Source organism: Podarcis vaucheri, assembly GCF_965113315.1.
Source record: "Podarcis vaucheri genome assembly, chromosome: 5".
NCBI lineage: Eukaryota > Metazoa > Chordata > Lepidosauria > Squamata > Lacertidae > Podarcis > Podarcis vaucheri.
The window spans coordinates 57,255,306-57,267,609 of record NC_138763.1 but is presented as its reverse complement, the minus strand read 5'-3'; the positions used below and the strand labels follow the sequence as shown (position 1 = coordinate 57,267,609).

The following is a 12,304-nucleotide window of genomic DNA, read 5'->3' as shown; positions in this document are numbered from 1 at the left end:
GCATGCTCTTAATAGCAAGAGCGATGATCATGAAAAAAATATTATTGTAATAGCCCTGCCATTGATGCCTCGCGGTTGAATCGACGCAGAAGCAGCAAGTTGGGGATAGTTCCCGGATGGAGAAAGAAGATGCTGGGGAGATACTTGACGGCCCAAGGTTAATCAGTCTACCTCGCAGCTAAAGCAGATTGCAATGTATAGATCTCATTGTTTCCCTCCTTTTTAACCTGCTAAATCCTTATGTGTAGTCATGCTTGCAATTAAAGCAGATTAATTCCATCAACCGTTCACAGAAGGATTTCAGGTTAACACACACCACAGTTCTATGCAGGCTGGCTTTAGAAATAAGCCTCACTAAATTCAATGGCGCTTACTCCCAGGTCAGTGGGTATAGGATTGCAACCCTTTAAAAAGTGATGGAAACAACGAGATCTGTGCAATACTAACTCCTGGGAGCCGCTATGTCGTTGACTTAAGCTCGGCCAGAGTTTCCTCTACTATCCTGCGGTGGCTGAACACGCTTCCATAGAAGAGCCAAACTGCCTCTGCCTCTTCGCTGTATCGCCACTGGCCTACAAAACACTTTTTAAATATCTCCTGGTGTGTTGGACCAGTTCCAAGGTTTGCAATAATGCACAGGATTGATTAGCAATACGATTTGCAATGCGAGGATAAGGATTGCATGGAAACACCAAATGCATCCATTGCTCTTCCCAAAACGATTTTTTGTTTTGTTTTGCTTCACTGCGTGCGATTGAGATGGGCGACGGATCTGAGTTATGCAAACCGAATATATGCAAACACCATGCACGTCTGTGATGCTATGTGGGTGACAGAGAGGGGTCATTTAAAATCCAATAAACTTGTACTGAAATTCCACTTTAATTCGAATCATCTGTTTTGGGGTATGTTTTTACCGAGAAAGCTGTCTTCGATATTAATGTATAGTGAGGCAAAACCGAAACATTCAAGGAAACTGAAAGTAGTAATAGTCTGAATTCAAGAGGCGGAAAAGATTGGAAGGGCACTGATTCTAAGTACTCCTACTGGAAACAATCCTTGTTGGCAATATGAATAACACTTCATCACCACTGAGAGCCTGAAAAACTTCTTCTTTTTTATTTACTTACAAATATTCACACACACCCTTTATCATAATGAAAACTTTTTAGAAATATCTCCCGTGCATTACAGTGGAACTTACGCGGTCAAGGATAAATAATGAATTTCCTAGGCTCTATCTAGATCTTTTGTTTGTTTAAAATAGAAGGACCAGGTTGCCCTAAATTCATTTGTTTCTGAGATAAAAGGTCCGTGCATGCACTTAATAGGGAATTACCCTCGTTGGCTTTTGAGAAAATGATTCAGATAAACAATTTCAAAAATATTATTTTCCACGAAAGAGCGTATCCCGAGCTTATTTTTTACACGGGCCATATGGAGTGTTATCCCCCCACCCAATTCTCCGTTTTAAAACATCGTAAATGTAATTTTAGCTGGATTGTGGTTACTTATTGCATTTTAAGTAGTCTTCTCTATAAGATCCTGAGCGAACCAAGGAACAGGTGGCTGTGATAAACCACGTAACGGCGCCTGCAATTTAAATAACACTTGATGAAGTATTTACTTTTTGTTTAGACGATTCGCTTCCTCCTCTCGGCACATCCGAGGCTGCAGGTGTTTTGAAGCGCTGGGGTGAACGCTCAGATCAATCACGGCTTGGTTATAATGTCACATTTCTATTTAAAAAGGAGCTGGCATGAGATCTTGGCATTTAACAGAATACACCTCAAACTAGGAAGAAAGCCCATTTCCGGAAACACTTGTCAGCTCCGATCGCTTAATAAAGGACGTTCATCTTCTTTTCAAATAACTATATACATGAGCCGCTTTGATCCGAATGCGTTTGACATTTGCAAGCTTTTACCCGGATCTGCAGTGTAGAAGCTTATATTTTCCATTCACTTTAATGAGGGGGAGGAGGAAGAGAAAGAGGAACGCGCCCCATCTGTGGTTTTACGATGGAGGGCACAGAAGTAGAAGTGGCGCTGCGGTTAATATCAATGAGCTGGATGCGAATCACGTAGCATGCCTCTAAACAACGCAGATCCAAAGCCAGTTAAAACGATTTAAGCCAATTGGCACCTTAAGCGGAAAATCGGGCCGCTTTCAATGGATTTTTTTTTCTAAATAAGGATGCAGTCCAATACAGACCTACCTGGGAGTAAGTCTCACTGAACTCAGCGGACCTTTCTTCCGAGTCTCCCTCTTTTTCACCTCAGCAACTACTAAGAGTTTTGGGAGATGTGCTTAGACTCGGGATGGTAGGACAGCGACCCAGGGAACATTTTTGGGGCGGAAGTGAGAAGGGAAGGGAAGTTCCCCTGACGTGAACAGAACCCCCATTACAAATAAAAACCATTAGGATCGGGACTGCCTGCCTCTGCGTTTTACCTTTGTAAATTCAGTAACTACAGCTGGATTTAGTAGTAATGGACTGTGTAGCCTGAACTTTTTTAAAAAAAAAAAAAAGGTGTGTGGAATATCGGTTCTTGATCGTTTGAGCCCATACAGAAATGGCTGTTTATTAAATATCCCTAAATGACAATGGTGATCTTAAATAGTCTGAAAGAAGTTTAAAACTTCCTGCATGTCTTTCTCCTGACTTTAATCCTGATCCTAACAGCAGGAGGAAGTAAACCCCACTTTTCAGTATGACCTATAAACAACGTGGAATGGCAGCGTTGTCAGCATGGCGAATATATCAATATTTCAGCTTTATTTTGATCAATGCTCCCCGTCTATTCTTGGATTTATTTCGCTGTGACATTAGCCACAGTTTTTGGACAGGAGCGCAGCTGGAGATGAATCGAGGTTTCCTGCGACCTCAACGAGAGAGAAGCCCCCATCGTTGCACGGATGAAACTTTCCTCTTTTTTCAAACTTCCAGCGAGAGGGGCCCAGAGGGCAGAACGCATCCAACTTTTCACACCTAAAACCCAAATACATGTATTTTATTTTATTTTTAGGGGCGGGGAGGTACGCCAACTGAAATACACAAGCAATCTGATCCAAGTTACCAACGATGTTTAAAATGCTTTATTTTCTTTTAAAAATATGTACAGATCTGAAATACACTATTATTATTATTATTATTATTTATTTCCCGCAGATAGAATTAATACTCAGGGCAAAAAGGAACGGTGGGGGCGGGCGAGGGGAGACTCGAAAATGGCTGGCCACTCCAGCGCCCTGTTTTTATCCTACCTGCGCGCACACGCAGACAGAGCTGCGCGGTTCTTTCTAAAGGTGAGTTGATGTGTTGGGTTTCCTGTTCTGCTCGAGGTCGGAAAGTCACTTTGTCATTATGTCAGAAAAGGACACACTAAAGAAAATGGGTTGTGGAGGGGGCTCGAGGGAGAGAGGGCTGGAAGTGACACACTCTCTAGGGCCGTCTAGAAAACAAGCAGAACAAAACTAACCCAGAGAGGATTCCCATAAATAAAATGGCCTGGGTCCCCCCCCCCTTAAAAAAAATAAATCATAATAATGAATACACATGGTGTATTTCTTAACAATGCAAGAAGCACATTTCTCCTTTCCTATGAATAACAGGCGGGCGGGTGAAGAAAAGGTCGTGGGTGGAGACGGCGGCGTCAGTTCAATAGTCGATCTTGTTGTAGAGATTATAAAGAGGTAAGGCCGACAAATTGCTGCCTGGGTAGTATAAGGGAGCCGGGAAGGCGATGGATCTGGGAACCGGCACTCTGAGGAGGGAGTTGTCTCTGAAAACCAGGGGCATCCCCACGAGAGTCTGGGCTGAGGCGTGGGCCATGTTGGCCGCCTCCAGTTCCGCCGAGAGTTGCCGTTTCCATTTGTTCCTGCGGTTCTGAAACCAGGTTTTCACCTGGGTCTCTGTCAGCTGCAAGCTGGAGGCCAGGCAGGCGCGCTCCGAGCTGCTCAGGTAGCGCTTCATGTCGAAGGTGGACTCCAGCTGGTAGACCTGGCTCCGCGAGAAAACCGTGCGCGTCTTCTTCTTGGCCGAGCTCGCCTGCCGCTCCGCGCCGTCCCGCTGCCGCTCCGACGAAGCCGGCGAGCCCGGCCCAAAGTGCTTCTCTTTCTCTTCCTTGAAGTCCGGCTGGGACGGAGAAAGGAAAGGCGGCGTCCGGTCGGAACTGATCGCCGAGCCGTTCCCCTTCGGGTTGCCTTGGAGGGAGAAATTTAAAAAAGGAAGGGGGGGTGGAGATGCCTTTCGGATCAGATTGGCATGGCCATGTGTCCCTCCCCACAAACACACACAGACACCACAACCCACCGACACCAATATACGAATCCCACCAAACACTAAACCTAGGGAGTCGATTACTGCTTGTTCCAGAGCTCCAGTTCTTCCATATCTTCCTAAGAAAATATTTATCATCATTCTATAAACGAATTGCAACTGGAATTTATGAAGTCCTTTCAAGGTCAGGCAAAAACTTCAGTGCACCTCACAGGAGAGCAGTCCTCCTTCGCATCGGTGCTGCGCTCACGAGTAAGTCTGTTTCCAAGTGCAGCCTTTACAATCCAGTTCATTCTCGGTTATAATTCTAAAAGCGCAACCTCATACTCGCCACCTCAAAACTAAACCCCGCTGAGTTTAATGGGATTTACTCCCAGGTAATTTATTCTATTTAGGAGTGCAGCTTAAAGCTGCCACCATATTCATACTTTCTTTTGGGGGGGGGTGGGGGGGAGTTTCTGTAAGCGCCACCGAATTCAATCTGAATTCTTGGTCAACGCGGTGCAAGGGCGTGCCCGTGTTTTCAAATACGACCCTTTTCCTGCTGAATCGAGAGAACTTGACTTTTTATATATTAACATTTCATACATTATGTATTCGGGAATCCTGCGAAAAACCTCCGGCTTCTCTTGCCTTTTTGTTGGGGTGAGTGGGGGGGGGGAGAGAGATCACCGTTATCCATCATAATAAAGAAGTGATCTCCCCAAAGACTGGACGGAAAAGGCATGATAAGATAATAACATGTCTCTTAAAAACGAAAGGGTCCCTTAATCTGTATGACATCCGAATTTAGCACGCACAAAAGGAAACAAATACAGATTTTAAAAACAACCAAAACAAATACAGTAGCATTGAGAGAGCTTGAAAACTGCACCCTATACATTGGCAGAAAAGCTCAAACCGCTGTTCGCCGGGCTTCCCACAACCTATTCCATCCCTGATGTCATCTAGGTTAATTTCGCCCCCTAAAAGCCCGGCGATCAGAAAGACTGCTGTTCAAATAAAACAGTGGTTACTTGCAAAGCTGTTTTTTTCAACACACACACAACACGCTGCATTCTTCCTAATAACACGGTCCGCCAATATAATAAGATGCACCTACATATCATCCTTCCTAATTAGGAAGTAAAGGAGGGTTCGAATGGTTTTTCTTTTCTTTTCCTCCCCCTTGGTCCAGTACTTACTGAGACACGTGAAACTGATGGGTTGGTGGTGTTTGTGGCACGTTTCTTTAGGACCATGCGAGTCGGGGCAGAAGCAAGCGGGGTGTTTCCAGCTCTCATCCGGCTCCTCTTCTTCGGAGGATATGGAGAGGCTCCTCTTCCTGCTCGGCCAAGCGGAGGCGGAGGCTGCCTGCTTGGAGCTGGGCTCCCTGCCTCCTTCCGAGGTGCCGCTGCCTAGGATGGACTGGATGGTGAAACTGGAGAGCGGAGGTGCTGCGGGACAACACTTGCTCGGGTCTTCTTTGTTGCTCATCCTGGGCTCATAAGAAACAAGAGAACAGCTCTCGCTTTAGAGGCGCGCTGGGGACAGGGGGTCTCGTCGGAGGGTGCGGGGGCTGCCTGGGGGGCTTGGCTACCTCGCCTGCCTTTGGGGGGACCAGTTTGGGGGGGTGTTTTTGGCGTGCCTTGGCAGGTTTTCCCTGAGCTTGCCGAGCCTGAATGCATGCTCCTTTCTCTCTCAGATCTCTATTGATCTCCAGGCGGCGGGGTGGCGTGGCTTCATTTGCATGGAGGTTACATCCGCCTCGGCCAATCACAGGCAGCCAGGCTGCCCCGGAAAGTTTCAAAATTCTAGAACGCTGTCAGCCGCCGATTTTGCAGGGCCACCGAAACCGACGTGATCGGATTGCCCCTTCTCGTCGAAACAGACAAAAAGGAAGCGGACCAGATTTATTATTATTATTATTATTATTATTATTATTATTATTATTATTATTATTAAACCCATGGTCTAGTCGGGGCTAAAAGTCCGCAGAGGTTTGATGTGGGTTCAATCCACCCTTCCAGCGCTGGCCCTTATCATTTATAACCCTTTAGGGTAAATCGAAGTTGCCTCAGTTTGTTGCCTTAGATAACGAAATGAGGCTTTGGGACGATCACACCGTTTAGCAATCTGATATGGGCGTTTGATTCGCGCCACCATTTTGCCAAGGTGTTAAGTAGCTGACATTGCCTGTATAAAATAAGTCCTGAGATCGGAGGTTGGGTTCTGAAGCACACTTGAATAATCTGAAACCAGCAGGGTTGACTTTCAGAGCAAACGGGTCCTAAACTATTCCCAGTGGTTCAGGAAGTGGCTAAGCAACTCTACCTTAGACGTCTCCCCTCCTACCAATAGGAGAGACAGAAGGGGGAAAGACGACATTCCTAGTATATGGCTAATTGGGCTAGTACACAATATGTGTTTCCTAAAACAAAGTATTCTCCTCATGCAACAGTCCTCAGAGATTATATATATATAATACACGCACACACGCCCCGCTGCACTTGTGTATTTGTCTTCTCCATTCATTTCCAGTCTGGCTCTGCAAGCATTTGGGGCTCAGGCGGAAGGCTAAGAGGCTTGGCATTAAACAGCTTATGGAAAGAGATCTGGTATTTAAACCAGAAGGGCAGCATTCTAGCAACGGATCCTTGGCGCTTTCATTATCTTCACTTTTTATCCCCCGCGCAGCCCCCGAAAAACCTTGTCTAGCAATGTCAATCGGGGAAGAAGAAGCGGGGGAGACACCCATGCATGGATGAAAGCCAATGTTTTCGCTTTGCTGTTTAAACCCTCAGCCCAACGGGACGGTCACTCATCTGCATCCCTTGGGAGAAGGGGGGGCAGGAGGGTGGGGCGGGGGGGACAGCCGGAGCCCCTGCTTTTCCACGGATGGGAGATTGCAAGCGAAATGAAAAGACTGCGCGCATTCAAGTTGTCTGGCGCCAAGCTGCCCAGGCAAGGAGCGCGCAGCAAAGCCAGCGGGGGGGCGCGGGGGGGGGGGAGAGACCGCTTGCAATACAAGCTGAGAAATACCTTCCCATTCCCAAACTCATGCAGGTACATCCCTAATCTTCCCCATGGGATGTAATCCATCCCGATGGCGCAGGGTATATATAGATATAGACGACGTATGTAACAATATGCAATTATTTAGGCTTTCTGAGAGGATTGACATAAATGCCTTCCAATGATTGTAATACAATCGCCCCGCTTCCTCTGGGCTTGTACAGCTTTGATCGCACTCAAAAAGTGGGTGGAGGGGTGGGGGAGGGGGAGGGAGAGAATCGTTCTCTCCAAAAGTTTTCAGAAACTTTCCTTTGGAGGGGGGGCGGGCTGAGGAAAAAAACAGAAACGAAACGAGAGTCGTCCACTGTTTGCTGGGACAGCCATCCAATCGCATTGGGAAGGCACGTGAAGGCAGGTGTCTTAATGAAAAGAGCACGTCCATAATGCAACATTTGCCTGTTTTAATGATTTACGCAAGACGCCGCCGTGGAGCAAGAGCCGGTTGTCTGCTTCCCGTGCTTTATCTGCGTGAGATTCACCAGCTCAGGAGGGAGAAGCGAGCAAAAGCGATGTCAATGTTGCCAGTTGAAAGGGCCATTTATATTTTCGGTGAAGCAGATCCAAAGCGGTTGGTTCCCGAATGCCCCAGCCACCGTCGACATCTTCGAACCGCTTATTCCTCAAGTTCCCTGCTTGGGGATTGTCAAACATAATGTGAAAACAGCACTGCCGTTCCTTTTTATTTTATTTGGAAAAGTGGGTCCTGCAACAAAGTGTTGCAAATGTATTCTCACCTCCGAAGGGCAAGTGCTTCTGTTCAGACTGCCAGCCAGCCAGCGGAGCCCTTCACCAGGAGGCCGTTTCAGTTCTCCCTATCTGAACCCATTTGCGCGCCCGCGTGCGTCTTTTCCTCCGTTTGCATCTGACTCAACATTTCGTGACTCCGGAACATGTTGAGACTTGTAGTTTTGAAGGGGGTACATCTATCAACTATCTCCCGCAAGGCTGCCCCGGTTCCCTGAGCACGAGGTCTCTGATTCTCAGTGTCCACTGTTGGCCCCTTTTGCCCTCGCCAACCGCGTTCGCTCTTAGAGGAAGTTTTGCTATTCTTTTGGAACGTACCAGGGCAGAGTGAGAAGGAAGGAAGATTACTGAGTTTGGTGTGGAACGTGATTTATAGTAGCCACGGATTCAGTTCGGCAGGATTCGAACCGCATCACCTGCAACAGCGAAGCGGGGCAAATTTCGATCTGCTGAATTTTGAAACCGTGCTGCATAACAGAATGAGTTTTACAATGAATAAATAATGAGCGCACGAACAGTTACTATTCACCACATGAAATCCCCAAAGTTGGGGGAAAACGATATTCCCTTTCAAACAGGTTTACTGGATTGCACGTGGGTCAGAAGGCGGAAGGTCTGGGTTCAAATCCCTCTCTGCATAAGCTTTGCATATTGGAAGCGATGACCAAGTTTTTTCAGTGCTCATTGTCTAAATAAGCGGTATTGGGGGTTATGGGCACACTCCAGACTGTGGAAGTCCTTGCTATCAATTCCAGTTGTGTGTGGGTTATTTATGATTACAGAGTGACGATAGGTCACTCTTCCCATGCTCAAAGGCACTGTTTCAAGACTAGGCACTGTCAACAGATTTGGGGGATAATCTCAACATTTTACATTCATAATATGCAGAAGGTCCATATTTATGGTTTATGTGCAATGTAAGATAGAATTACATTCAGGATGGTTTTACCCCTTCCGACTCCTAACGTTGCTCTCGGGTAGGATATCCTCCCACATTTCTCATTGGGTCATTGTTTGCGTTGGTGACTGGTGTGGTTATGATCCTGACATGTCCGACATATGCTGCTCCAGCCCTTTGGAGGCTCCAGAATGATCTTTGGGACAACTTAGCCATGTCTACCCAGAAGTAAGTCCCACTGAACTTGAATGGGGCTTACTCCCAGGGGGCTAGGCTCGGCAATCCTCTATAGACTCAGATCTGCGCCAGTGCTCAGTTCTGAAAAGGTGACGCAGCAACGAATGCAAGGGCGCCTCTGAGCGTGTGCAGTATGCATTTTGCGTCGCAAGCCCGCGCTTAGCTGGGATCCGAGGAAGTGGAGAAGGGATCCCAGAGCGGAATTCGATTTCCAGTGGGACTGACTCCCACTCCACCGCTGCTGCCACTTCTGCTCTTACAAGATGAGTCCTGGAACAATGGACGCTGACGGTGCGTCAATCCTCCGAGGTTCAAGACTAGGCTTCCGTCATAGTGTCCACCCCTCTTCTGCCTAGACCCAACTCGGAGAAAGGGGGAGAGCAGAGCCCTGGAAGCATTTTTTGTGTGGCGTGGGAGATGAGACATGAGAGTCAACGTCTTCCCTTCTCCTTCGGTCCTCTTTCAGGTCTGGGTTCCCCCTCTTCCCCCCGATGGGCTTTCTTAATGGGCTGATTATCCCCTTCCTCTCTCTCCCCCAAAATACATAATGAGAGATAAAAGCAAGATTCCGATCAATACAGACAAATGTCAAGACGTTTCCAAATGACATTTTCATTAACTCCCAGCCCCCGTGTTAGGCCTCGGCATATTGAATCAAGTGCTTATAAAATAATTAGGGATAGCGAGATGACGAGCGAGCCGCGGCACGATCATTCACTCCCCTTAACTACTTTGGATAGACTCATTAAGGGGCTAATTGATTAGGGAAAGTGGCCCGGCTCCTCCCCTCCTCGTGCGGGGCAGGTGCTGTCCTGGTTTACCGCATTAACCTTTTCAGTGCTTTTCAACAGGCTCCAGACACATTACAAATGGTCAGCTTTAATCATGATGTCAGCTCATTAACCCGGAAAGACCCCGCACTGAAACACAATGTAAGGGATCGTCCTTCACTCAGCTCCGCAGCCGGCCCAGGCTGCTCCCTCCAAAGTCTGCCCGGAGAGAAGGGGCCGGGAAAAGAGAGAGAGAGAGAGAGAGAGAGAGAGAGAGAGAGAGAGAGAGAGAGAGAGAGAGAGAGAGAGAGAGGGAAAGCCGCTTTTCTCCAGCTCCTTTGCAGAAGGAGCTTCCCGGTTTTGTGACATCACACTATCTTAGGCCATCGATCCGGAATAATTTACCAACCTGCATGCCTTATCCGCTGTCACTAAACGCGCGTTATGTAGACAGATGCGTAAAGTGGGAGACCTTTCTATGGACAATATCACCCTTTACAGCCATTCTCTGGATTAAAGGTTGCCACGTTGTGTACTCTCTCTCTCTCTCTCTCTCTCTCTCTCTCTCTCTCTCTCTCACACATACACAAGCCTATAAAGCTGTATAATAGGTAGCAGTTTTACAGGTGAAGCTCCCACCTACTTAACGTGCCTGCAACCCTAAACCAGGATTGCTCAGCAGTAAGACCCATTGAATACAGTAGGACTTTATTCTGAGTAAACATGCATAGGCTTTGCGCTGTACATTTCAGCCTCCCTTGCTGCTCTTAAAGGCATAGAAACCCAGCCAGGAAAAGAAATTGGCAAGTCTTTGCCGGCTTATAAATATAAGTGGGTGGGTAGCAGGATTTGCTCTAATTGTGAGTTTCCCAATGTGAGGGAGGACTAAAGTGTACTTGGGCACATCTACCACTAACCCTCCTGTTCCAGAACCAGATTTGATAAGGAGCAAATAATTAAAAGGTCTGAATAGTCAATAATCACCCACTGGGCCTTTTGCTGGCAGTCACCTATACAGATTAGAATCTCCACTGGATTTAAGGAGCAGAGGGATATGCCATTATTTACCTTGCCTGCAAGCAAAGACAGAAATAGGACCTGGAAGACTAGTGGCACCTAACAGGGCTAGTTCAGTAGTAACTCAATGGCCTTAAGGAAGAAGTAAGTGATCTGGGGCATGTGTATCCCCTGTCTTGAGGCTGCAGATGGAATATCCCTTTCCAACCCAAACCGGTGCAAAAACTGAGTTGTCAACCTTAAACCAAAAGAGATTCTACCAGCTGCTCTTGTCCCTCTGCCCTGAGACAGATTGTTCTCCTGCACAGATTGTTAATAGCTATGTTCTCAGATTTTTCTTTGAAAATGTGCTAGGATGATTCTGCTCTCTTAGTAGCATGTTTGCATGCTGAAGTTCTCTATGCAATCCTGTGCAGACTTAACACAAGAGTAAATCCCACTGAATACTGAATTCAAGGTACTGATGTTGACTTATAAAGACCATGACTTTGTGCCCAAAGACTTAAAAGAGTGTGTCTTCATGCTAACTGGGGCCCTCAGCTCTGCAAAAGAAGATTTTATCATGGCATCGCTGATGAGTGTTGGCCTGGTGGCTAGAGTTGGGGCTATCTTTGTGATGGTCCATGTTTGTGGAACTCCCTTCCCTTAGAAGCGTGTCAACCATCCTCATTGTGAAGTGCTTGCCATCAGTTCAAGACACATTTATTTATTCCACCAGGCATTTGACGCAGGTGGATATTTCTACTGGGGCACATGTACTCATGGTTACTGCTTTACTGGTATGATGAGTTACAAATTTGGGTCCAAAAACACGTGTTCTTGAAGTCTGATAGTGTCTCTTGCTTGCCTAGATAGAGGTTTAATTAGGTGTGAAAATGTGTAGAATGCAGCCAACTCATTGTTCCATCTACTTTGCCTCTGGACTCACTTACTCCTAGACTGTGGTCCTCAGGCTGAAAGAGTTTCCCTACCTGTGTTCTACATGTTTTAACAAATGTTTCTTTAATCATGCTTTGAACCCATTTACTTGAGAAACAAGTAGGATTGACAAACCCATAATTTTCTAGGGTGGGTATTTGTCCAACATATTTTGCAATAAAGACTAATGTAGATAACTAACTATCCTGCCTTGCAATCTCCCTGTACTTCTTAAGTGACCCTTTCACGCCTTTGTCATGTAATGGTCCTACCTTATCTAGTTTCCTATTACTAATGTAAAAAAGAAAAGGGGTGGGAAGCTCATTTGTAAGGGGCAGGATCCATTACACTTATTCCATCAGTGCAAGGATTTACATTTGCACA

The 12,304-nt window shown here is 46.6% G+C and overlaps 1 protein-coding gene across 1 annotated transcript in view; it reads right to left on the bottom strand.

The window, feature by feature from the left end:
• Positions 1-3,172: 3,172 nt before the first annotated feature.
• The window catches only part of HMX2 (H6 family homeobox 2), a 31,519-nt gene continuing 22,387 nt past the window's right edge, over positions 3,173-12,304 (bottom strand). The window contains exons 2-3 of the mRNA XM_082225208.1: positions 5,467-5,759; positions 3,173-4,206 (exon numbers count right to left, since the gene is read on the bottom strand). Of these exons, the coding sequence (XP_082081334.1) occupies positions 3,662-4,206; positions 5,467-5,759 (838 nt within the window). The 3' untranslated portion in view covers positions 3,173-3,661. The remainder of the gene's footprint in view (positions 4,207-5,466; positions 5,760-12,304) is intronic.